This window comes from Excalfactoria chinensis, chromosome 1, assembly GCF_039878825.1.
Source record: "Excalfactoria chinensis isolate bCotChi1 chromosome 1, bCotChi1.hap2, whole genome shotgun sequence".
NCBI lineage: Eukaryota > Metazoa > Chordata > Aves > Galliformes > Phasianidae > Excalfactoria > Excalfactoria chinensis.
Genome location: NC_092825.1, coordinates 51,929,394 through 51,955,476, shown reverse-complemented (window position 1 = coordinate 51,955,476; position 26,083 = coordinate 51,929,394). Strand labels below are relative to the sequence as shown.

Sequence of the window (26,083 nt, the reverse complement as noted above, 5' to 3'; positions counted from 1 at the left end):
CTAAACTCCAGACCTCTAGCTCCCTCCACCCAGCATCAGACCCAAGAGACAACTACCGGCAGCCTCCTTGCTGCCATGCTTAAGGGTCCCCATTGCCCTTATCCTGATCCAATTTCTCACACTGCAGACCAGGGAGTGCTGTGCTGGCTTCTTTGGACAGCAGTGCCAGCCCTGCCCCGGCAAGGCAGGTAGTGCTTGCTTTGGCAACGGCATCTGCCTGGATGGCATCAATGGCAGTGGCATCTGCCAGTGTGGAGCCGGGTTTGTCGGCACAGCCTGCGAGAGCTGCGCCGAGGGCAAATACGGCCGCAACTGTGATCAAGGTACTGAGTGGCCTGAGCTGTATCTTTATTGGCCTCCTCAGGGGGTGCAGGGGTGGAGGATAGAGGGAAAATGTTGAGGACTGCATGACAGAAAGTCACTGTGATTAACTAACTACATGTCTGGTTTAAAAGTAAGGCGTTTTCCATGAGGTTTCTAGCTGCTTGGAGGAAGTCTCCAAGGGAAAGGTAAAACCTCCTTAGTTCTATCTGCATCCATTCTACGCTCTTGAAAGCTACATTGCTTATGGATTAATTGACCAGCCCTCTTTGCCTTTTCATCATAACTTTATCTTACCCAGTAATTGTATTTTCTCACTATCTCCTTCTTCAAAGAAGCCCCTACATAGAAGACATTACCCTTACTCTGGGGCTCTGTGGGCTTCAAGCAGCATCCACTAAGAAAAATCATCTTGAACACTGATTTTTCACCAATGTTTCCCATTAAAATACATTTTCAGTCCCTGTATTTGGGATCAGAGGGAAGATTTGAGCAAGATCAGAGCAAGATTTGAGTTTGGATTTATTCTACACACTGGTTTCCTCCCATCTGTCCCCACAGTGTGTGCATGTGTCCATGGGAAATGCAGCAGTGGGATCGACGGGGATGGCTCCTGTGAATGCAACGTTGGCTGGAGGGGAGTGACATGTGAGAGTGGTAAGTGCCTTCCTTGTTTTCTGGGAAAGAAGTGAGCATTTTAGAAAAGGTCAGAACTGCAGAACGTGACCAGAGACCAGCGTCAGGCATCCAAGTGCACTACCAGATATCCAGCAGCTTCCCACAGGCCTGTGCTCAGAGATTTAATCACTGTACTAATAGACAGCTGCTCATGAGACTTAAATGCCATACTTAGCTAATTCTCTAGCCCTGTCACCCTATATCTGTCCTAGAAGAACATCCTGCTTGTTAAGACTGTGTATTTTGCTAAGCAAAGTTAGCAAGCAGAATTTGGCCCTCAGATACTACTCTCAGGGGTTTCAATAAGTTGATTCAGCTGTGCAACACTGGATATTAAATTATGGTCTCACTAATGCAATAAAAACTGACTGGCAAATAAATCAGTTTGTCTTGATTTAATGCAGGTCCTCTATCAAATTAAATTATATTTAGTCAGACATAATTGAAATGCATTAAATAACTATTTCAGAACCCCGCATAACAGCATAAAATGAAGAATTGTAAAAATACATTAATAATAGCATTCAATATCTAAATTTCAGGGGAAAATAGTAATGAGGGAAACTTAATAGCTAGTGTCAACAAGGTTTCAGTGAAACCTGGGCAACTTACAGTTCCTTTGGAAAACTTCTTACATAGTTAAACTGATCGTGCACAAAACTCATCAGAATAAAGATAAATGACAGCAGATGAAGCATTTTTGCTGGCAGTGTATGTGCAAACAAGCAGTTTCTTCACAGCTGAATTTAAGTGGTACTCACTGATCTGCGCAGAGTCACTGAGCCAAAGGGAAGGCTAGATTCCTTCTGAGCAGCTGGTTGTCTGGCACAGGATCCAGAGATTCCAGCTCTGCATGAGGGTCATGTAAAAGTGGGAAACTCGAAGGATATCAACCTGAAAGGCTCTGATCCCTGCTTCAATTTCCCTTGCAGAAATCAAAGATGATGCATGTAACAACACGTGCCACACTAGTGCTAAGTATGTATGAAATATACTTCTCTTTTTTTTGGAAGAGGGAGGAGAAAATGGGGATCTCTTGCAAAACAAAAACAAGGTCTGTCTCGCTCTTTTTGAAGATTTCTCAGCAGTACAGATAACACACGTTTTCTACACCAGAGATAAAGGAAAGTGTTAACAACGTATTCAGTGATGAGGCTGAAGTTTTCAGAATGCACAGGTTAAAGGGGGAAACAAATGGGATTTGGGAAGAGAGGGAGGTGAGACACGTCTTACCATGTAACAGACAAAGAAATTTTAACCCACACTTGTGTACCGGAGGTGGTACCATATGAGCACAAACACAAATTGGCGCACAGCTTTTGAGTGGGCAGGTACAAATTTCTGGAGTTCTGCATGAGAAAACAGGACATCTGATGGCCAAAGCACTCATTTTTAATACTTGAAATGACCCATCTAAAACACATTCTGACAGCTCGGTCTGGCTGAGTTTGTTTCTATGGTCATAACTACATCAAAAAACGTTGTTCAGCATTTCTATCTACACAAAAGGGACTGTATGAAAGGCATGTTTTCTTCATTTATTTTAATGTCACCTGTCTCCTTTCATAACTCTAGCTGCCTTCTCCTGTCGAATGACACTGCCTATTGTGAGTGCGCGGCTGGGTTCACAGGGAATGGGACGTTCTGCACAGGCAAGTGAACCTCATCTCCTCCCTGTTCGAAAGAGTGCCTGAAATGCTCTGTGATCACAGTGGAGCTGCTGAGAGAGGAGCACTCCCCTGTGCACCAGTTAAAAACAGGAACTGCTGCCAGTTTGCTGGAAATGAGTGAAAGTGCAACAGGTGCAGATTCATAGCAAACAAAGGGCTCAAAGCCTTCAAGTTGTGGGACACTGTGCTAAGAGAGACCAGATGAGAGGGAACATCCTGTGCACAACCCAGGCCCCATTGTTTGAAGGGTAATGAAACCTGGATTATGACTTTTACTCCTTTTTCTGACAAAGCTCAGCAAACAGGGATCAACTAAGGGCACAACAGCACTTCCAGCAGCTGGGAGCTGTACAGCCATGTCATTTCCTCAGCCTTCTGAACTTGTACAGATTTCTGGGGTGGTAAAATTCAACTTATTTAGGGCATACAGACCTGAGAAACCCTCCAAAAAGGGCAATAGCAGCTTATCATGTGTATGCCTCCAAGAGCCTGAAGATCCAGATTTATGGGATAAACCATTTCTGGCTACAGTTACTACAATTTTACAGTTCCTTTACCTAATCCCTAGCTGATTAAGATACTAATGTTCTTGGGAACAGAAACACATCTGTCTACCGACAATGGCTGGCAAGATCTTAATCCAAGCACTCTTAACTGCTGCTATCCCAAACCCAAACCAACCAAAAGCCATTTTAATCTCCCAGTAGGAAATACACAAGTGCAAGAAGAGCTGGGGGATGCAGGTCACCCCTATTGGTTCCAAGCCCACCTTTATGCCCCTGCACAGGATTCACAGAGAAAAACAACTACAGGAAAATAATCTCCTCAGTCTGATTGTTAGAGCTGCTGAAACAGCAATTTGAGGTCATTTGAGGCAAAAACTAATGCGTTTGAACTGGTTTGATCCACACTGGAGTTCAAAAAGAGCCCCCTCCCAGCATTCTGGGTAACCCAAGAAGGGTCAGTCTGTGATCCTCTGACTCATTCAGAGCTGCAAGAACAGCACAAACATCCATCTGAGTAACATCTTTTCATCACAGGAGGGCTGGGTGGTATTAGAGCCCACAAGAGTCAGCCATTTGACCTGTGTGCAGAAAAGGGCAAGCTAAAGAAAGCCTTCAGACTCCTGTTTAATCTGGAGAAGAGTACAAAGGGCCCTTTTTTGTTGGTTGGTTGGTTGGTTGGTTAGAATGTGCAGAATCAGAAAGTGGAAAGTTACCAAAAGCCAAATCTGGATGAATTCTCATCTTCCAGACCAGACACATCTCCTCAGGTTTCTCGCTCATAGTTAGAGGTTATAAAGAGGAATAAAGAAGCACTAATAAATATTTGCTACGAATGACATCTATAGTCTCTTAAATGAGAAACATTCAGAAGATGTCACCAGATCCCTTTAGAAGTTTAAGACCACTTTATCTGACAAGAGAAGAGCCATGTAAGCATACTGGGTTTAATCTGGGTTGTCATCACTCTTCAGCTATTGACGCCTGTGAGACCAGCAATGGCGGCTGTTCTGCCAATGCAGAGTGTAGAAAAACAACACCTGGAAACAGAGTGTGCGTCTGCAAAGCTGGGTACACCGGAGATGGAGTAGTCTGCTTGGGTAAGCATTCTCAGTGTATCATGTATCACAGTAGGAAAATTACAGGAGTAAGCTTTCCTGCACATGGAAGAAGATCTGTCTTCTGCTGTGATCCAGAAGTGCAGTTTCTTGGCACTAGGGACCACGGTGACAAAGGCATCCCAACAGGCTTGTCTGCAGCACCACATTGTTGGTACTACTAGACAAGCAGCCCAAGCATTAGTAGGTTAGAATCACTGAATAGTTTGTGTTGGAAAGGACCATTAAGAGCCATCTAGTCCAACTCCCCTGCAATGAACAGCAACATCTACAGCTAGGTCAGGGTACTCAGAGTCCCTCTAGCAGACCTTGAATGGTTAATACACTCCTGTTCCCCTGATCATAGCAGTCTTAAATACTTGAAGAGACTGTTGTGCCATACTGTCCCACAGGTATAGCTTTCAAAATGCTGATGGCGGTGTTCTAGCATTTACCACGGCAACTGAAAGACCCAGACTGAAATATCAAGCAACTAATTAGATGAGTTTCACTGATCCTTAACTGCTTCTGTTTGTTTCATAAAGAAATCAACCCTTGTCTGGAGAACAATGGTGGATGCGATAAAAATGCAGAGTGCACTCAGACAGGACCCAATCAAGTGAGTACTTTGCCAGTGTTGATAAGTAACCTCCTGCCAGCTCTTTACAGTTGGAAAAGAAAGATTTCCCCATCTCAACTTTGTTTTTAAATGGAAAACTGAGTTTCATAACAAAGAGCCTGAAAAGCATATGCTTCCTTCAAAAATACATTTGAGGGGGAGTCTGCACAAACATGAAAACTTGGATTTCAGTGAAAGAAATCCAGAACTGCAGAGGAAAGCGATATTTTGTTGTTTTCTCCCTTGGGAGTTTTTCCTGGGAAAACCTGTTATTTTCAAATCATTGACAGATTATTTTTGTTACTGTTCTAAAAACTGCCTATGGAAAAATCCCATTTCAGACCAGCTCTTCTCCCAGCTCAAATATTTTCACAAAAAAACAGAAGAGGCAGAATCATAATTCTCACTCAACAGTTACAGAATAGCAGCATCTTCTCCCATGAGAGTTCTGCAGCTCCCATGCAGAAGCACAGCATGCTCTGCAAGGGAAGAAGTGTGAAAAGGCAAAGGGAAAAAGGAGGAACAAATTGCCCAGGCAATCAAGTGGCACAGATTAGTGTTTCTATTTTTGTGCCAGATCCAGGAGAAGCTAAACTCCCTGATTGCAGCACTTCTTGTCATCCACCTATAGTTTCATATTGGGTATTGGCAGGACTATAATCCTGAAGCAGGCAGTTACAGCAAAATTTCTTCAGGAGCAGAAATGCTTCTGAAGGAGTTTCAGCCATTCAGATATATAAAATATTGCTAATATTCTGCCTAGCAGATGTTTCTCTGCTGCAGAAAACCTCTTGAAAATTCAATCTCCTACAAATTCCTTGCTCACTCAAAACTGAGAAAAACATCAAGCAGTAGAACTGGAGAGGTGAAATCATTGTGGCCATGTCGCAGTTATCACAAAGATGAATGACTAGGTGCCAAATTGAGTAATTATGGCACAAACACTGAATTATGTTGCCAGCAGGTGGGAAACTATCAGTAACATCAGGACACAGTTCTAAAGGGGCTTTTGCAGGTACGACTTGTTTTAGCTTTCTTTGCTGGCAAGATGACTGTGTGCAGATATCCAAAGCATCATTTTAAGTGATCAGAGAAGCAGGGGAGGAACCAAGAGAGATGAGCAGGCTGGGGAAGGGGGCAGATAGATCCTGTCAGAAACTGCTTTTCTTCAGCCTTAGTCCATGGTTGCTCAGACTGCCTAAGGAACTGCTGCAGGAGAGGTGAAGTACTTTTTGTTTACTGAGTTGTAAACCACCTTACTGGGAACTGAGATTCTGAGTTATTCCCATTTAGCATAAATGTTAACCTGGCAAACAAAACAAAACAAAACAAAACAAAGATGAAAATTAAATGTAAACGTGCTGAAAAATCTAACACATCCCATCCCCATGTACACGTGTTTCCTATTTTTCCTCTGTAGGCAGTCTGCAATTGCTTGAAGGGATACTCTGGAGATGGTAAAAGATGCACATACATCAGTCTATGTTCACAAGTAAGTAATGCTTGAAAGAGAGAGTTGATAAGATCTTGCTATGACTATTACACTTCAAGGTTTGGTATGCAGTCAGAACTAAGTCAGATAGGTAAACCAACCTTTTCATGCTTAGAAACCACTTCAGTTAACTTATTTAATTGTTAAACGTGCTTACTTCACTACTTGTTTCACACTGTCACTATTTTGGAAACAATGCAGTAAAGGTTTTCCTTGGACCACAGCCTGGACATAAGACAAGTGCCTGGACTCATCACTGAGTCTTAAAAACAACTTTAAATCAGATCTAGAGTCACAGATCCTAGACTGTAATGGTAACGTGTAAATCATGTCTTCTCAGTAAATGAAGGAATTCCTATAAAAAGCCACTAGCTAAATTAAGGTTCATGTCTCAAACATCTAACCAATGTTTTAGCTATTACGTGGAAAAACTCAGCGTGAACTATTACAAGTGACCTATAATTGAAATATATAATGGGGATGCTCAGGAGGTAGGTTATAGCTGTTCCAGGAGCAAGGTGATTGAGAAGCAAAAGGAATCTATGGTAGGTCAAAACCACCATTTATTTTCAATATTCTCCAGTCACTAAAGCCCCCAATGTGATATGGAACCACATCTGAGTAGCCTAATTGAGTGGAATGATCATGTAACAACAAACACATACCCTTCTCAGGCTGAAGTTTCTATAGCCAGAATATTAAGTCCTCACCATTGCTGGGTGTTTACCAGTCAAATCTATACTAGGGCAAATGGTTGCTTGGAGAACTGACTGGAGAAGTTCCCAGTAGAGGTCCCAGCCTACATGCTCAGCTGGGGAAAAACTCCCATAGATCAAAGACCAGAGCCCTGCAGGCTTAAAAATAATAATAAATAAAAAATAAATAAGAACATTTTCTCAGGGCAAACTACTTTCCCTCTTAGCCCTCACAACATGCAACCCAGGCCTTCCCATGGCATTCCCCACCCTGACCTTCACATGAGAATTAGCAGCTTCCATTTCATGCAACCACTGCAAGCCATATATTTGCAAGCAACGAGGTGCTCTTCACCAGCTGTGTTGCACTGCCTCTTGGCAGGCTGCAGCAAGGACATACTGTCTCCCATGCACATTAATTCTTTGTGCTCTGAGCATAGCGACAATAATTCTTACATTCTCTGCCTGGCCTGTCAGCAGGCTTTCTCTAACCTTGAAAGGTTGCTGAGATGAAAGAACAAGGGCGAAGACAGAAGCTATAGGAAGAAGAGCTCAAAATTATGAGTCATTGTGTTCTGTGCTTTTTTCTGTGCCATGCTCTAGCAACTTCCACATTACTAATCGTGGCATTTAAAAGAAATAGCCTTGAGATTTGTTACCATCAGATCAGAGACTAACCTAGGTCCAGTATGGCCAAACCCCTCTGCAGCAAGACTCCATGAGAAGCTGTGGCAAACCCAAGGTTGCCAGCAGTCTGCCTACAGCTAGCAAAATAAAAAGAGCAAGCATGTCCAGACTCACTACTTATGGCCAACCCCACTGAGATCTCCCAAAGGATGTTCTACTTTGCCCACGGCAAAGGATAAGCAGCACTGAGAAGGACAAAACAAGCACACAAAAGAAAACAAGACAGCTTCATTTTTTCCTGATCTCCTGTCAAGTCCAGGATAAAACCTTTACTGCAACCTGAGGAGAAAAGTCAGGAGCACAGACTCGCAACGGGTCAAAGCTCTGAACTTCTCATCTCAGAGTTTCCCAGAGAGTAAGCAGTACTGGGGGGCACAGCTACTTCCAAAGCACATTATCTGGATAAAAGAAGAGTTACGTGATTTCTTATGTACGTTAAGTGTTCCTTCTTGTTTGCAAGAACAAATATATGCAGTTATAAATGTCAGTAAGATCTGTTTTCTAAAAGCCGCTTTTAATTAAATCCTCCTAACCTATATGCATGAGAATAAAAATGATGAACTAGAATTGTTTTATTACACCCGGAAACAAAGGCATACTTTCAATTTTGATCTTACAAGAACAATGGAGGCTGCAGTGAATTTGCCATCTGTAAAGACACTGAGCTAACAGAACGGACCTGCACCTGCAAACCAAACTACATTGGAGATGGATTTCAATGCAGAGGCAACATCCACCGGGTAAAGTATTGCATATATTTGCTGTTCCTTCTTGCTCTTCATGTCGTTATTGAATCCAAAACTTATCTCTTGAAAAAACATGCCTTTATTTATTTATTTATTTTTCTTTTTGTAAGTTGGCAACCTTAGCCCAGAATTTGCAATTAACCTAATCCAAGAATCCAGGAATAGGAACTGGATATTGCTAGATAACAACAACAAAACAAGAAATGGTATAATAAATAGTACATTCACAGCAGTGTAGCCTTCCAGCACTGACAAGCTAGTTTTTGTCTTATGGGATCTCTTTAATGATAACAGAGCTTCAAGAGAAAACCACTACACTGATGGATGATTGTTACAAGTGCAGCACTAACACATAACTACTGGTAGCTTCAAGTTTCAAAAAAGCCTGTTATTTTATAGAACAAGGCAAGAACCGAAGAGGGGCAATGACAGCATTAACTCAAAGCTAGAAGTTTCCTTATTTTCCAGTGCTGCAGTCAGTTGCATTCCACACACATTGCTCCAGATTTGCAGCATTGTTACAAAGTCCTCTTATTGCTTGCAGGAACTACTCAGGAACTCCAACACATCTAGGTTTTATTTTCACTTAGAGGTAAGAAAAGTGTTGGCTTTTTCTGTTTGCTTTGCCTTAGAGTGTGCAGGGGGAGAATAGGCAGGGATCTGGTGTGTACCACAGTCCTTGGCCAAAATCCTCGGATATCATTGATACTGGGTTTGGATCACAAGCCATTAACATCAGAGATGCTCTGATTTAAACTGTTAACTAAAAACCACAAGAGAATAACAAATTCCTAGAATCCTTGGGAAATGTAAGGCCTCCTGACCAGACATAAAACTGAAACTTCCACCTGCTCAGTACAAAACTTTCCAGTACCTCTCTCACAAATTCTGCTGCGAGTGAATATCAACCTTCTACCACCGCAGCTGCATTTTTGTTTTGCTACACTATCTCCAGGTGTCTGAAACATCACAGGATGCTGATGTGCATTAACAGTTGTCACTGCTTTCCAGTGAATGTCAAATCCAGTGAATGAGTTTGTTTACCCACAAGCTCAGGACAGCACAGATCTATATATTGACCAGCTAGTCAGATTTATATTCTAGCTTCAGTTCTGTTGCCATGGTAGATGGATGAATTCATCCCACTTCAACAGAGATCTCTGCTTATTTTAGATTACCGGTAATAACTGCAAACTAATGACTCTGTACTGCTTTTATCCCATCCAATCTGACAGTCCTTGTCCGTCAGAGATATTGCTGGCCCAGGCCCTTTCACTGTATTCGTACCTCACACAACGGTATTAAACAGCGACCAGCGAGTAAGTAAGAAGGCTGTGATTTTTCAGATGGAGGAACTTTGCCCAGCTGCTTCTCAATTCCTCTGCTTTCTGTTGCAGGTGAGGGGCTGGCTTGCCAAAGGGGTGATGGCTCAAATCCTCAGGTACCACATGGTGGGCTGTGCCAGCCTGTTGCACAATGACCTGACGACACTCACAAACGTCACTTCTCTGCACGGGGATCCCATACAGATCAGCTATGCTCAGGTAACATGGTGAAGAAGAGGTAAGGGTCTGAACAGGCTGGGCTTATTCAGCCTTTTTCCAAAATGGAATGTTTTCCTACTTCCTCTGATGCATAAGAATAAATGTAGTATTAAAAAAAAAAAAAAAAGAAGACAAAAAAGTGTCCATTTAGCCAAAATGTGCGGTACTTACCTGCCATGATGACACTGGAGTTCTGCCAACCTTGCTTTGAGAGCTCCTTTACCTTTCAGCTCTGGGGTTTGGTTGTATTGTTTTCTATGCTTATCATGCTTGCAGTGTCAAGGGGTAATTTATTCAAACTAAAGCCACTGCTTGTTGCATGTAAAGACACCATATCAAAGAAATTTGGCAGCAGCTGCACCATCCAATAGGAACCCACAGAAAATATTTTTAATTGCCTTTTCAGAACATTCTGTATTTGAACAATAAAGCTGAAATTATATCCAGTGACACCATTGGTACAAATGGCGTGATTCATGTCATAAACCAAATCCTGGTCCCATCACACATTCAGGATTTCCCTCCAGGCTCTAAGAGGGTAAGTGCAGTTCAAACTATGGAGCTTTTATATTACCTGACAGTAAATGTTGTTACTATGCAAGTCTTGCATAAAGTAGTGATACTAAGAAGATCTTCCATAAGAGTTTGACAGTGCCCAAGAAGTTAAATGCTATATTTAACATTCATTCAGGAAGTACATTAATGCTAAGAATAGTGTAAGAGCACTTCTGCGCAGGGCTTCTTCAATGGCTTTCATAACAAACAAACAAAAAACACCAATAATATTTAAAGGGGAAATCAAGATGATATTATTGTTTTAAATACATTTATAATCTATTTCTTAGATTAATCTACTGGCTACCGCTTTCTTTGTAGGAAAGCCTTGAAATGGTTGCAGCCAAGCATGGATATGTCCTGTTCAGCAATTTGCTAGAGGTAAGTGCACAAGAGTCAGCAACCATTAGGCACATGTTTAAAATGCTTTAAAAAGGGTGGTGCTCAATGGAGCCAAAAACTTACAGCCATATTTCACCTCCCAGCTCAGCTCTGTCCTGCAGTAAGTCAGATCACATGAACAATGTTCAAACTAAATATGTCTTTCAGCCTGTAGCTGGGCCCACAGCTTGACTTTTGGTGGACAGCTGAAGCACTTCAGAGAATTGGGTCGTATAGCTCAACTCAACAATAGCTTTCAAAGTCATGACAGTTGCAAGCTGGTAACCGCCACATCACCAGATATACCAGTAGTCACCTTATAGGGTGAAGGTCATTTTAGAGAGAACATTAATTACATCCACACAGAGAAGTATTTTGCATGTTGCAGAAAAACAAATTGCTCGGGCTGATCAACGATCCTATTCACAAACCTGTGACACTCTTCTGGCCCACGGACGCAGCTATTCGCGGGCTGCCCCAGGAGCAGCAGGACTTCCTCTTCAAGAAGTCCAACACTGACAAACTGGTGCAGTATCTCAAATTCCACATTGTCCGCAATGCTGAGGTGAGACCTATGCTTTTTTAGGAGCATTGCCTAGGTTGAAACAAGTGATTCTGAACACACAAATCTCTTTGCTTCCTACCCAGATATTAGCCTACCAACTCCCCCGCTCCACCTTGCTGAAGACTTTGCAGGGCTCCAACCTCAGCATTAGCTGCGGGGATAACAAAGAGATTGTAAGTATTCTCCATGCCAGCACCTTCACCCCTCACCTCTGCCATGGGATCAGCTCATATAGACCCTTTTGTGCCAGCATACAGTCCCTAGAAATGATCAGTGACACCAAAACTCAGTTGCTTGTTGTCAGTCCATGTCAACAGCCACAAAACTGGGGCATCCACCCTACCCTTTTCAGCATGCTTGTTGGTTTGCAAGAGTTTTCAAAGCTGTCATTTTCTCTCCTGTAAGATGCTGTTTCTTCAAAACAGCTCTCAGTAACCTGAAAAGATAAATACTAGCACACTGACTTCTCCTAAAATGAAATGCAAACTATTAGGATGAACCTGGCTTTGGCAGAAACCTTGTAAATACCAGGGTGCAAACTCTGGTTTGTAATCACTTACAAAAACTGTAGGTAGGTATGCAACCCAATGAGCCAAAACAGCAGCGTTTTTTCTCTGTAAACGTATCAGTTCATACCCACATGTTCTCTGACAAGGATCTGCCTCTGAAAATGTGCCCAAGCAACTAGAGGTGGCTTGTCCACTACAGATAGGCCAGTCCACTGGAAGAAACGAAAAGGATCTTCCCAACAGTGAGGTTTTAGCACTGTGAACCCTAAGAAAAGAAGTTCCTAAATGGTTTTAAGAGCCTGAAGCCATCAATGTTATCTACAGCACAGCTTGACACACCATTTCACATCAGGAGCATTCCTAAAGAGGATAATCCTCCCTGGTTCCTGTTCAGAATCTGGATCTGGTCTGGCCGCACAGAAAACTGCCTCACCATTTGTCACATCCTCTTCCCATCTCCCCTCTCAGGGCACCCTTTTCCTGAATGACAGACAGTGCAAGATCGTGCAGAGGCAGCTGGAGTTTGACGGGGGCATTGCCTACGGCATAGACTGCCTGCTGATGGACCCCAGCCTGGGGGGCCGCTGCGACAGCTTCTTCACCGTGGACATCATGGTCAGTCCATTTCTTTCTGTCATACTATCACACACCAAAGACACAGCCCTTGAGCCAAACCCTGACTGCAGAAGGACATGGGTCAGTGCTCACAGAAGCATTTCTCAGAGTGGGCATTTGGTGCTAGAAGAGGACAAAGTAAAGGTGATAAAACATGGATTTCCTATTAAGCTTGGGCACCTTTGCATCCACCTTTGCTCCCCAGATTGTGGTTTTGCTTCTGAAACTCCTGATAATTTCATTATTTCCAAACCAAAACATTTTAAAATGGTTTAAAGACCAAATTAACTATAGCTTAATTCAAAACATTAAATAAATAAATAAATCCCTTAGAAGTAAATAAAATTTCACGTCATCATTCTAAAAACATCAAAACATCTTGGAATTCATATTTCAGCCAAGAAACCAACAACTTTCCATAGTCCATCTGCTTCAGTTGCCTCTTATTTCCTTATTTTGTTAATTGAAATGGATGTCATTCCCCAGAACGCCTGTGCTTCCCAAGAAGTAATCAATTACCAGTGCTTCAAATCATACACCCAGATCAGATGCACCCCATGTGAATATCTTTTTAAAGAATATCTACCATCTCATTTTCTTATTTTTTTAGATCAGGAGTAGATTTCTTCTGGGACAACCATTCATTTCTCGCATTTTATGGCAATAAATCAATGCAACTATTTTGTTGTTCTCTCGTTTCTCCAAAGCTATGTTCTGTTTCAAACGTGATAAACCCACGTTCTTTTCTGCTCGTATTTACTGCTCACACAAAACAGACGCTTTTTGTCTACTCAAAATAGCCTTTTGTTGCCAGCATGCTTATTTTTCTTTCCATTTTGTACAACAGGGATACTGTGCTAGCTGCTTCAGCGGTGCCAAATGCCCTCCAGGGACAAAACCAAAGGTAATACATTAAAATCTTGCATTTAAGCAGCCTAACTTGCTCATCTCTGTACTTCACACACACGAACTGGAATAAGTTGCTCGACAAAAAGAGGGAAAACGCAACAGTGAAACCATAAGTCTTATGTGATAACATAAAGCTGTCTGAAGGCATGCTGGGCATGAGATGACTGATGGTCTCACATGGCATCTCTTGTAGTAAGTGCTTCAGAGAAACCCCTGGTTTCATTAGCCAAGCTTAGCAAGCTGTGTAGGAAAAACGGAGGCTTCTTACATCGTATTTTAATTCAATGCATGTCAGAAATGGTGATTTAAAACATAACCAAACCTTCTCATAGCTCTCATCTTCCTATGTTTTCTACCTCTCTGCACTGCCATGCACAATGTCCAGGAAGGAATCTACCGGTGCACGTATGATTCCTATGGGCTACGGAGGGATGGCTGCCGCAGGAACTGCTCCATGGTCATCCACACTGCCAAGTGCTGCAAGGGGTACTTTGGGCCCGACTGCCAAGGTAGGGCAGCACCCAGTGAGCAGGACAGGATGGCCAGTGCTTCTCTGGGGCAACAGTTGGAAAGAGGAGGGAACAAAAGCATCCCTGAAGCAGCAGCTGCAGTATTTTCCATGAGGAGCATGCTGCGCTCTGGAGGAATGGGCACCTGTGGCTTAACAGCTATAGAAATGTGAACTGAGTGAGCTAAGATCATAGAATCATTTGAGTTGAAAGAGATCTTTAAAGGCCATCTAGTCCAGCTCCCCTGCAATGATCAGGGATGTTTACAGATAGACGAGGATACCCAGAGCCCCTCCAGCCTGACCTTGGATTTCTCCAAGGACAGGGCATCTACCACTTCTCTGGGCAACATGTTCCAGTGCTTCTCAACCCTTAACATAAAAAAATTTCTTCCTTGTGTCCAGTCTAAATCTTCCCTCTTATAGTCTGAAACCATTCCCTCTTGTTATATCATAACAGACTGCTAAAAGTCTGTCCCCTTCTCTCTTATTGCCCCACTTTAGATAATGAAAGGCCACTCTCAGGTCTCCCCAGGCCTTCTCTACTCCAAACTGAACAGCCCCAGCTCTCTCAGCCTGTCCTCACAGGGGGGTGTTTCATCCCTTGGATCATTTTTATGGCCCTCCCGTGGATGCTCTCCAAATGTCCAGCTGCAAGACAAGGGAACTCCTTCACAAGAACAGATGAACACAAAGTATTATCACTCTTTCACTGAATAATAATAATAATAATAATAATAATAATAATAATATTTTTCCCACTTATCGCGGGTTTCAAATTCCATGCTAGTAGCGAATTCAGTGAATGCTTTGAAGAGTAGAGATTGCTCTGTCGTAGCCATATACACACAGACTCAATCAGACACCAGCTGAAAGTCCTGTCAACCCAAAAACAGACATGAGGTTTGTGTCAGTAGGACACCCAGACGGCTGGTGCAGTGCTCCTGATCCACCTGTAAGCACACACAGTTTGTCTGAAAACTCAGGAGTTGTGGCTGTCTGGAAATGTGAGAGTTTGGGAGGTTTTACCTCCAGCTCTTTGTTACAAGACACTAATGATCTGTGTACTCCTCCACATGCCAGCACCCACCAGTGCTACAGAGTCAGCCTGTAGTTGGGCAGGGGCTAGAAAATGCTGCTCACCACTGGCATAAGCATATCCTGAATGAGCGGGCTGTACCTGACAGCATCGGAGGCTGAAAGGGTGAACAGCACCTTTCTGACTGGATTTGTAGAAGCACCTCGGGGATCTCAGAGCATGAAACTTGCTGTCAAAGCTGTCCCAGCTGCTTGTACAAACCCAGAGATTCATTTACGGGCATTATTTTTGCTCAAGATTTTACAAAACAATTAATAATGAACAGTAGCAATGAATAAACATGCACTTGAGCTCCATATCCATTTTTTTAAAGTATTATTCTCTCGTTCCCTTTCTTTAAACTTTCAGCTTGCCCAGGGGGTCCAGAGACACCATGCAATAGCCACGGCTACTGTGATGATGGCTACACTGGGACAGGAGAGTGCCACTGCTACAGTGGCTTCAATGGGACTTCATGTGAGCTGTGCTTGCCAGGCAGATATGGCTCCAACTGCAGGCGTAAGTCTATATTTCATTTCCATACTACTGCCCATCTGAACCATATTGTCTATGATGTAGTTCTGAGTGAACAAAAAAATGCTTTCTCCTTTCAGCACTAGCGTTTCTCTTGAGCATCTCCTCATGCAGAGGGATGATGCAAGGTCTCAAAAGGAAGGAAAAAGGCAGTGAGGACAGTGAGGACAGAGGTGTTCTTAGTTTTCTGTGCACAGCTCCTATTTTTTGCATGGTTTATAAGTGACGTGGAATGGAGTCAGAGCCTCAGTCATCAAGGAGTTCCAACTACAGCACTTCTTTCCCTCTCATTCTCATACAGGACAGGTCAGTATTTTAGTTAGCAAAATGGCTCCTCAAGGATCATAGGAGGCCAAAGCCATGCACTGCTTTTGCAAAAGAGAAGAAAAAGGACAATGAGTTAAAATCAGTTTGTGAAGAGGCCAAGCAGCCAAGAAACTGCTCATGTATCCACTTGACTGTGGTTTTAGATGTAACTTAGGTGAAAGCAGGATCAACAACATCCTTTAAATTTAAATGGTTTTCCAACATAAAGCCTTCAGATTAGAGGTTTCAGTGTTAACTCCTCCATTCTAACTGTGTACACCTGCTGCATTACAGGACACATTGGGTTGGAGGTTAGAAGCTGGATATCTTTAGAATTAAAGTTATGCACCTTGCTCAAGAATGCTCATGTCACCAGCTTATCCATCTCACAGCACATTGTAGCACAAACTCTATGAGAACTGCTTTTCTGAAACTCAGACTGTGATACCTAACAGGAAAGAAAAGAAGTCTTACAGCCACTTCTTTTCAATACATGCATATGTTGACTAAGAATCAGGTAACCAAACTAAATGGAAGAAAGCCAAAGGAGTGAAATTCCTTTACAGTTGAAACAGGTTTTCACAGAATCAAAGTCTGACCAAATCTCACATTATTGCCCCCTCCAAACAAGAATATTTGAGAAAGAAAAATGAGGCAAGACAGGATGGTTCTTCATTACATTATAAAACAGAGAGCTATCAATAATTTTTTAAGAGGGACTCGGTATATAACTTATTATAGAACCAAAAGAGTGGAGAAAAACTTCACTGATAGATTAAAGGAACCTCTAGGGTACAAGGAGTAACATGCCATAAATAAAAAGCCATAAGCAAATATACATAAAACCTAAAAAAGAGATTATGTGTAACTTATCCATATTTTACACCAAATATTACTTGCCTCATATTTGACTTCCTTAATCAGACTGACCTTCCCTTGCACAGCAACCAAACTCTCTCTACCCCCAGGCCACAGTCCTCTCAGCTGAGGGCTTCCCTACAACTGCAAGCTGTTGCATATTAGGACAGGATCAGGCTGAGTCTTCACCTCAGACATTAACTCCTTCCTACTATAGTTTGGGATGCTTTCTACTCCTATCATAATGCAGGTTAATATTCATTTTCATTTTCAAAGGCACATTGAACTAGTGTTAGTTCTACAACCATAAGATCATGGGATAATTCATGTTGCAAGGGATGTCAAGAGGTCCCGAGTCCAGCCCGTGTCCAAAGCAGGGCCAACGTTAAGTTCAGACCATGCAGTTCAGAGTAGAACTGAAAGGGCTTGAGAACCTCTGAGAATGGAGGCTGTCCAACCACCCTGGGAAGTCAGGTCCTCTGCATGACTCAACTCATGGTGAAAAATGAGGTCAAACTTGGCTAAGTTAATGTACCTAAACTGAGAGTCTAAGGAAGGCTTCTCTAGGGGAATAACTTCTGCTTTCCCAGCAGCAACTCTGTACATGATCTTTGTGTGTTTCTTTTGCAGCCTGTGAATGCAAAAACAACGGGCAGTGTGAGGAAGGATATTCAGGAACAGGACGATGTTTCTGTGAGACTGGATGGACTGGCCGGCTGTGTGAAAACAAGCTAGGTATCTGCTTCTGCTCCCTGGACTCTGTTACTTGGAGATAGGCGCTGACAGCATTCACAACTCAACAGAGGGGTTGCATAAACGACAGTGAAAAAGTGCTGATAATACCAGAAGCTCTCACTGGAGACTAAGGGAGTCCCAAGAGCACAGTTTTATAGATAGGAGCAGCATCTCTAACACTGTTCCAGACTGTGAACAAATCCCTTCACCTCCCTGTCTCCCCTCCATGAGATGGAATGTGAGTGCTTCCCTTTCTGGAAGGTACTACCCAAGAGTTAATCAGTCATTAAAAAACTTTACAAGTTTTCTGGTTAGCAAGACTTGGATGAGGGTGTTCCTGTCTATATGAAGTAAGAGTATTGCAATGCAAATACCATCTACATCCCGGCTGTTTTGCCTTCCCCACAGCCTTGCCACCAGTGTGTTCTCCAAGCTGCTCTGCCAACGCTGTCTGCATGGAGAACAACACATGCCAGTGCAAGCCACTTTACAATGGGGATGGAATCACATGCACAGGTGAGCTCCCTCACACAGTATTGCACTTACAGGATCACCTTCACTGGCTCGAGGCAAGGCAGCTCCCCAATAGCATCACTGCAATAAGTCACTTTCAAGCCAGGTTTCTTGCATCCTCCAAATTCTCCTTGAGTAGAGCAGAGTCCCCAAAAGGCAGTTTCCCTGGGCTACCAAGAGTCAAAGCAGAACCTCCAGGTGTTGGTGCTATGTCTCTTAAAGCAAGGACTCCTGCCAAAGGCTTCAGAGCCCTAAGGGATAGCCATTGTGCAACTGCAGGAGTGCCTCAGGAAACTCAAATAGTATTTTTACCCAAAGAGATGTTCTAGTATTTTTAACCTGCTTTAAAAAAAAGAAACACAAACTGGAGGTGGTTTGACTTGGAGAGGAACAAACCCTTTAAAAGCAAACTTTTCTCATGCATTTTCTTTTCCTTGCACAGCTGCAGACCTTTGCAAGCAAAACAACGGTGGGTGCCACAAGGCAGCCAACTGCACACAGCTCGGGGTGAAGATCTTCTGCAACTGTCAAAAGGGATACAAAGGAGATGGCTTCACATGCCTTCCTATAAACCCTTGTGCCGATGGGTTCAATGGAGGCTGCCATGAACATGCTATTTGCACTGTCATAGGGCCTGTAAGTTGAATGACCTAGGTCTCCATTAGGGAAGTCTGAGACGCTTCTTCCCGGTGCCAGGTCTTCTTCCCAGCTGGATCATACTCTCTGCCTCTCAGAGCCCCGTTTCCCAGAACAATTATTTAAATTCAAACCCAGCAAACAGATGAGAACTGCCTGCAGCCAGACTCCAGTCTACTTTCCATATCCATTTTGGCATCCTTTCAGATGAGGGCTGAGGAAAAGGGTGCTACAGTAGATAGAATGTTTTGGCATGCATACTTTTTCTGTCCTCTTTTTAGCTCTCCCTTCTTGGCTATCCCTATTTGCAATAGAAGTTTGGCAACATGAAACTGCGTGTATATTGGTGGCTATACCTAGGAACAGTTAAGAGAATAACATCACTTTTTGGTTCATCAGACCCTTAGATCGCTCCTGCAGTTGATTCTTGGCACGAAAGGTTAAGGCGATTGAAGAAAACTTGTGGCAGTGATTTGATCCAGCATTTGTAGTGGTACTTTTGGGATCATCTGTCTGTTCCATGCTGGTGGTTTGCCTGATGTGTCTTCCAGGAACTATCTAGAAAAGCCTCGCAGCTAATCTGTTCCAGCTGCTAACCATCACAGTCCCTGACTGTGTCAGCTTCCTCGGTTTATAGTTCCCAATTTATTACGATCAGTGGACTGCTGAATTCCTTTCATGCTTCCACACTGTCATGTAGATATAGTCTAGATTGGTGTGTCATCCATTTGTCTTAATTGCATGTCATATAATTCCCCAACACATGCTTTGTGGATGGAATTATGCCTTGGCATTTATTTAGCAAAACACCTAAGTACGTGCATAAATGTTTTGCCTAAAAGAAGAAACAACAGTGTGACAGTTTGCAGTCTGTTGAATCACGGTTGTTAGTAGCAACTTTTCTGTTTGCCCATTCCTGGCTGTAACAAGTGACATTTTTCCAACAGTTCAGTATGTTGTGTGAAATACAGCTTTTATGTCAGTGAAATACTTGGCTTGGCCTTTTTTATTCTCCCCCCAACCAGGACAAACGCAAGTGTGACTGTAAAAACAACTACATCGGTGATGGGCTGAACTGCTCAGTGATGCAGCTTCCTCTCGACCGCTGCTTGCAGGACAATGGGCAGTGCCACCCTGATGCTGACTGCACTGATCTCCACTTCCAAGGTGAGGATGAGACCACCATGGGACAGGAAGGTCCTTGTCCCTGTGCCACTGCACTGATGTCAATGGGTCTGGCCCGGATCCTTGTCTCTGTAAGTTTCCCAGTTCTTTACCTCTATCCACTGGAAACAACGAGATGTAAGTACAACTCAGCTTAGAACATGAAATACTTTGCAGTACTGGGTTTATGAAGCAACAGATGAAGGCATACCAGGTGGAAATATTATCCATGATTCCCTGTCTGTCCTAACTCTATTTCATAAAAGTCACAGATATTCCCTATTGCACAGTTGATTTTTGATCCAGAAATGGAAGCCCCATCAGGAAGATCTGGTCCCTTTCTCTCTTTGCAGACACAACAGTTGGAGTTTTCCATCTCCGGTCCCCCCAGGGGCAGTACAAAATGACTTATGAGAAGGCAAAGGAGGCCTGTGCCAATGAGTCAGCCACCGTTGCCACATACAACCAGCTGCTGTACGCACAGAAGGTGATGTAGGCTCGCTGCAGGAGGAGTCCCTGGTGTGGATATAGCCATAGAGAAAATGGAGAGGGAGGAGCAAGGGTGCTGTTCAGTGCCAATAAGTTTCGTGTCCTCACCTTTCTTCCCCTCTGCCACCCCAGCATATGTTTGGCTGGGAGCAGTTTTCAGACTGGTTATGGGGCTCATGCCTGCTCATAGAGCACTGAAAACAATTCAGTTGACAAATTCTTGCTTCTGGTTTTCCAGAGAATGAAGTCAGCCTTGCAGAGTGTTTTCATCAGAGCTGCAGTTGTTAGGTCTTCTATAAGAAATTTACAAGTTAGATCTACATTTGGATTTTATTATTTTTATTAATGTAATGCTCTAAGACTACTGTTAATTTAGCAGAGCCATTTCCACGCTCCTTTTCCTTGAGTGTGCTGTAGGCAACACATGGTTGATGTCAGTGGGATGAGCATCATCACACCTCGGGTTTGTAAAACTTGTTTTCAGTAGAGTGAGCCAAACTGTGCTGTCCTGGCTCCTTCCCATCTGCAGAAGGGAGGAAGGAAGGAAGATGCTCATGGTTGAAAGACATTTTTCACAAATTACAAGGCTGGACCACAGCCAGACTCCTTCTGCAGCAACAGAAGGGCTGGAAGGGCAGGGAACAGCAAAAGCAGGGCAGGCTGCAAGGCAGGGAGTTCACTCAGATTCCCTAAAGTGGGCTGGGGGGGTGTCAGATGCTGTCCTTTCTCATCGGCAGCTCTGGCCCCAAAACCCAGCTCTCCCCATGTTCTCTCCCTCATGGCCTTGCAGGCGCGGTACCACCTGTGTGCAGCTGGCTGGCTGGATGGCCAAAGGGTGGGCTACCCTACTGCCTTCTCATCACCAAACTGTGGTGCCGGGTATGTTGGCATCGTGGACTACGGGAAAAGGGTCAATCTGAGTGAAACGTGGGATGTCTTCTGCTACAGGGAAAAAGGTGAGAATGGCCATCTCAGCCTCATGGCAAGGGGGAGCAGCAGCCCTATTCTGAGTACTTTTGGCAGCCAAGAACAAGGAGACCCAAAAACACCTAGAAAAGGGCACTGGCCCACACAGCTGTCTTTGTTTGCATGCATTCCAGAGGTGAACTGCACCTGCAGGCCAGGCTACGTGGGGGATGGCTCCTCCTGCAGTGGGAACCTGCTGCAAGTGCTGATGTCCTTCCCCACGCTCACAAACTTCCTGGAGGTATGGCCTGCCACGGGCACAGGGATAACTGGGCTGTCCCAGCACCCAAACGCTGTTATAGGTTCATAGAACCACCAAGGTTGAAAAAGACCTCTTTGTTGTTACTCATATGACATCTTTTTATCTCACGATTGCCTTTCACTAAAGCTGAATTTTGTTTCTGCCCAGAAAATCATGGCTTACTCCAACAGCTCTCGGAAAGGGAGAGCATTCCTGCGCTACCTCACCGACCTATCAGTTCGTGCCACACTCTTTGCTCCAAATGATAGTGGACTAAGGGAAAATCAGGCAAGGGTGCTTTCTCTTTTCTTTCTTCATTTTAACAGCACTTCCTAAACAGCCGCTCATGGGTTTGTCTATCTTGATGAAATATCAATTAAAAAACAGTCTTTGTATGGCACTATTTCCTTGTAATCCCACATAGTTTGAACTGTGCTTCTGGAGGAGTTAATTTGACACTCTCTGCTTCTTACTGTAGTCAGGAATACCACGTTACTGAAGTCTGAGTCACCCCAGAGAATTTTCCATCAGGGATTTCAGTCACCCAGCTGTTAAGGTGTCCATCTGACATGAAATCTCCCTTGGTTTCATTAAGTTTAGTTATTCAAAGCAAGCAGTACTGTTGATATTTCGTGCAAATGCTTTAAAGAAGGCTGGTCACAGCTTCATTCCTCTGCCTGTCCTTTTTTCCTTCCTTCCATCAAACACTGCCTCCAACAGCTGAGGTGCAATCCCAGCCAAAGAGATGAGGTCAGGACTTCTCCACCTGTCCCAGAGCGATAAGCCACTCAGGTATAAGGCTGTGCACTTATTAAAAGCAGCGTACAAGAGATTTCAATTCCTGTGAGTTTAAGCTCTGACTTGCATCAGGCTATTTTGAGTATCTCCAAGGCTCATCACTTCAGGTCACAAGAGAGTAAAACCCTTCATGCCAGCACAGCCGAGATGTAGCCTGCAGCAGCCAAAGGCCAGCAGGGTCGAAGGATCCTCCCCACTGTTCACATGCAGGTTTCCCAATAGACCCTGTCCTGTATTGCACTTGCTGAAACATTAATAGCAGAGAGGGAAAAGGTCACAGGCACTCTGGCTGGGGCTAAATCCAGTGGATTAAAGGGACTGATTAACATTCCTTGTATTTCTTTCTGATTTTTAGACACTTTCTGGTCGAGACATTGAGCATCATTTATCTAATGCCAGTATCGTGTTTTATGAAGACTTGACCAACGGAACCACTCTCCTGACTCATCTTGGGGGAAAACTCCTAATTACAGACAACAGGGAAAAAGAATACCAGGCTCCTTCCACTGAACAGGTACCTTTGTAAGAAATGGCCAGCTTTTTCCCTCTCATCCTGTACCCTCTAATCAGCTAATGTGCTGATCTGGAGAGCAACACTGTGAGGTTATAGCCAGCAGCAATAAGAGGCTGAACTGAGAAGCCTAGTGCTCCTGAGGTAGGCAGATCTGGGACTGGAGCATGTTCAAGGAAGGGCAATAGAGCTTTGAATGGTCTGGATCACAAGTCTTTCAAGAAGCAGCTGAGGGAACTGGGATCATTCAGTCTGGAGAAGAGGAGCCCAAGGGAGACCTCATTGCTCTCTACAATTACCTGAAAGGAGGTTGTGGTGAAGTGAGGATTGGCCTCTTCTCCCAAGTAAGAGTGATAGGACAAGAGATAATGACCTTCAGGCAGTATAGAGGATAAGCATAAAGGCTATTCCACATGTGGGAGAGCCATGACAATGGGATCATCCTAAGCAGATGTCCATCAGGGCAATGGTGTGAGCCCACCAGTGATTTCTCTCAGTGTGTCAGTATCTGACACAGTAGCTGGGGAAATAAGCTCCAAAAGCAGGAGGGCCAGAGCTCAGATCTCATTGTTCTCTCTCCCGGTAGACTGAGACCAGATACGTGGATGGAAGCGCTATTGTTGAGTGGGATATAGTCGCTTCTAACGGGATAATCCATGTCATTTCAGAGCCTCTGAGGGCTCCGCCAGCACCTGTAAGTACACAGGGACTTCTGGGGTAGTGGGAGATGGCTGTGGCTTATATCCCAAATTAATTCTGATATTCAGATATTCCCGGTTTCCCTCCTATACATACAGTTTTATTTTAAAAAGCTATATCAAAAGAAATTCAGAGGATGAGAACAAAGTGGTAGCAAAGCTTTTTTTCAGTTCAACTCAATTCAGTTCAATCTCTTCAGCTGTTTCGCATTCATCCAAGCTTTCATAAAGATCCCTTTGATTTTTTCCAAAAGCATCTTTCAAGCTCCTGAGGAAAACTTCTGACTGTTGGTTTCTGCACTTGTTCCTTTCCAAAACAAAGTGCTTTCAAAACTCAGATTATTATTATTATTATTATTGGCATGCATAAATTCCTGCCATGGTTCCAGTTACCCCATCCATGAAGAAGAGCAGCCAAACCAAACCAAACAGTGCATGGCAAAGCAGCGCAGTGCAGAAAGGGCTGCTCTCACTTCCCTTGGGCCCTTTCCCTCAATTCAAAATAACACACCGTTCCTGACAGTCTATGGCACCACAATGATAATACTGTACGTATTGTTTTCTTCATAGCTCACATACTAGAGGGCAACCAAAGGTTTCCTAATATTTAGCTGTGTAACTGCACTATACTTCAGCGCAGAATGTGCATTAGTGAAGACAATTAAGGGATTCTTTTTGCCAGAGCATATGTAGAAACCCTTTCTCTAAGGCGAAGTCCACAGAGGCACCATAAAGAAAAGCCATAGTAACTATGAGTAACTCTTATCCCCACTGGAGACCCCTCTTCAGTCCTAGCATTACCAGCCAAGCACACAGTGCTTGGGAAACTACATCCTGAGCACCCTAGAACTCTGAGACAAAAGTTCTAGTTAGCAGTTGTTATCAAAAGGTCGTATTCAGAGGTCTCTGGGGATCATGTAGTGGGGAACTACACCACAAGAGCAGCTGAGGACTTGAAGCAAAGCTCAGGGAGACATCACAGCACTGGGGTGCTGGCAGGCAATGAGTGCACACACCACAGCTCACCCTGTCCACACTTCCAGGCTCATCTCCATGCCGGTACGGGGACAGGGATATTCTTTGGCATCTGCCTGGTTATTGGAGTTGTGGCCTTCATCGGATACTCGTACCTCCGATTCAGGAAGAAAAGCACAGGCTTCCAGCACTTCAAGGTAAAGCAAGCGGCCTGCACTTCCCAGACCCACTGCGCATTCCAGATCTCACAGGTTCCAATTCATCCTTACATTTTATTAAGCTAGAAACATCGCAGATCGCTTTACGCTTGAACTGCTCACACTGACACATGACAAAGGCTCCTACATTTAGCTTGGGAACTCGGTTATTTTGCTTGCTACACCACACTGGGGTGCACTACCAGGGCTCCTGCTGTCGCTGACACTACCAACAGCAAGGCCTGGCCAAAAAGCTTGCATCCAAACAGCACCAATGCAGAAGGCCTTGTCTTTTCAGAAACGTCAGCTTTAGGGAAGCAGATCAACCGAACCACTTAGAGGTGAACTTACCCTCTTCCCCTCCCTTCCAGGGCACTGCTAATAGTTTTACAGCTCTGGAGGTTGAGTCATTTGATAGAGAAAAAAAAAGCTGGGTTGAGAGACAAGCAAATCAGAGGAAACACTTGTAGTTTCCACAGCAGCAAGCACACTTTAGAACTAGCACGTACTTTTCATGCTAGGCACAATACCAGTGCAGTACTTCCTCTCCCAATTCTTCACAGTGGCTTAAAAATAAGAAGGGGGAGAAATATTTCAACATTAAGTGATCCAAGATAACACAACACCCAGTGCAGTTCATGCCTGGAGACACTGACTTAGATGATAAAGCCAGTTCATTCACAGCACTGCACTGGTCAGTAGAGAAGGTTAAGTGCCCCACTTAATGCACACCATAGGATGAGGATGGATTTTAAGAACATCTGTGTTATTTTATGTAGTCAAAAGATGACACCGATGTAACATCACTGGACAAGCCCCAGCCTTCAAACATCACCAACCCCTCATATGAAAGCTCTTCTGCACTGACTCCATCAGAACCTACTTACGATCTTTTCTCGGTAAGTGCTAAATTATATTTGGGACACAACTAAGATCATAGTAAGAGGGGGTGATCATAGAAAGGAAAAAATCCACTTGGTATTTGGAAAACAATCATTCAGATTCCTGGCTTTTCTATCTCAGCTCTGCCAGCAATGGGGTAGCCTCACTTGGAGCTAAATTGAGGCTATGTTCTATAGCTCTGTCTCAAGTAGGACAGGAGGTAATAGCTTTAAGTTACTCCAGAGGAGGTTCAGGTTGGATATTAAGAACAAATTTCTTCTCAGGAAGAGCGGTGCTGCAGTGGCACAGGCTGCCCAGGGAGGTGGTGCAGTCACCATCCTTGGAGGTGTTCCAGAACCGTGTGGATGTGGCACTGAGGGACGTGGTCAGTGGGCATGGTGGGGTTGA

General features: G+C 43.8%; 1 protein-coding gene across 1 annotated transcript in view; it reads left to right on the top strand.

Annotated features, from left to right (window-relative positions):
* The window catches only part of STAB2 (stabilin 2), a 71,254-nt gene that overhangs the window by 44,618 nt on the left and 553 nt on the right, over positions 1-26,083 (top strand). The window contains exons 35-65 of the mRNA XM_072331611.1: positions 128-323; positions 883-978; positions 1,932-1,977; positions 2,575-2,651; positions 4,147-4,272; positions 4,815-4,888; positions 6,309-6,380; positions 8,383-8,502; positions 9,053-9,100; positions 9,744-9,827; positions 9,906-10,052; positions 10,459-10,599; positions 10,929-10,988; positions 11,377-11,553; positions 11,637-11,726; positions 12,531-12,677; positions 13,525-13,581; positions 13,972-14,095; positions 15,542-15,691; positions 17,501-17,605; positions 18,014-18,121; positions 18,561-18,754; positions 19,780-19,921; positions 20,272-20,405; positions 21,198-21,363; positions 21,508-21,614; positions 21,783-21,902; positions 22,768-22,908; positions 23,510-23,617; positions 24,665-24,793; positions 25,573-25,692. Coding sequence (XP_072187712.1) covers positions 128-323; positions 883-978; positions 1,932-1,977; positions 2,575-2,651; positions 4,147-4,272; positions 4,815-4,888; positions 6,309-6,380; positions 8,383-8,502; positions 9,053-9,100; positions 9,744-9,827; positions 9,906-10,052; positions 10,459-10,599; positions 10,929-10,988; positions 11,377-11,553; positions 11,637-11,726; positions 12,531-12,677; positions 13,525-13,581; positions 13,972-14,095; positions 15,542-15,691; positions 17,501-17,605; positions 18,014-18,121; positions 18,561-18,754; positions 19,780-19,921; positions 20,272-20,405; positions 21,198-21,363; positions 21,508-21,614; positions 21,783-21,902; positions 22,768-22,908; positions 23,510-23,617; positions 24,665-24,793; positions 25,573-25,692 — 3,606 coding nt within the window. The remainder of the gene's footprint in view (positions 1-127; positions 324-882; positions 979-1,931; positions 1,978-2,574; positions 2,652-4,146; positions 4,273-4,814; positions 4,889-6,308; positions 6,381-8,382; positions 8,503-9,052; positions 9,101-9,743; positions 9,828-9,905; positions 10,053-10,458; positions 10,600-10,928; positions 10,989-11,376; positions 11,554-11,636; positions 11,727-12,530; positions 12,678-13,524; positions 13,582-13,971; positions 14,096-15,541; positions 15,692-17,500; positions 17,606-18,013; positions 18,122-18,560; positions 18,755-19,779; positions 19,922-20,271; positions 20,406-21,197; positions 21,364-21,507; positions 21,615-21,782; positions 21,903-22,767; positions 22,909-23,509; positions 23,618-24,664; positions 24,794-25,572; positions 25,693-26,083) is intronic.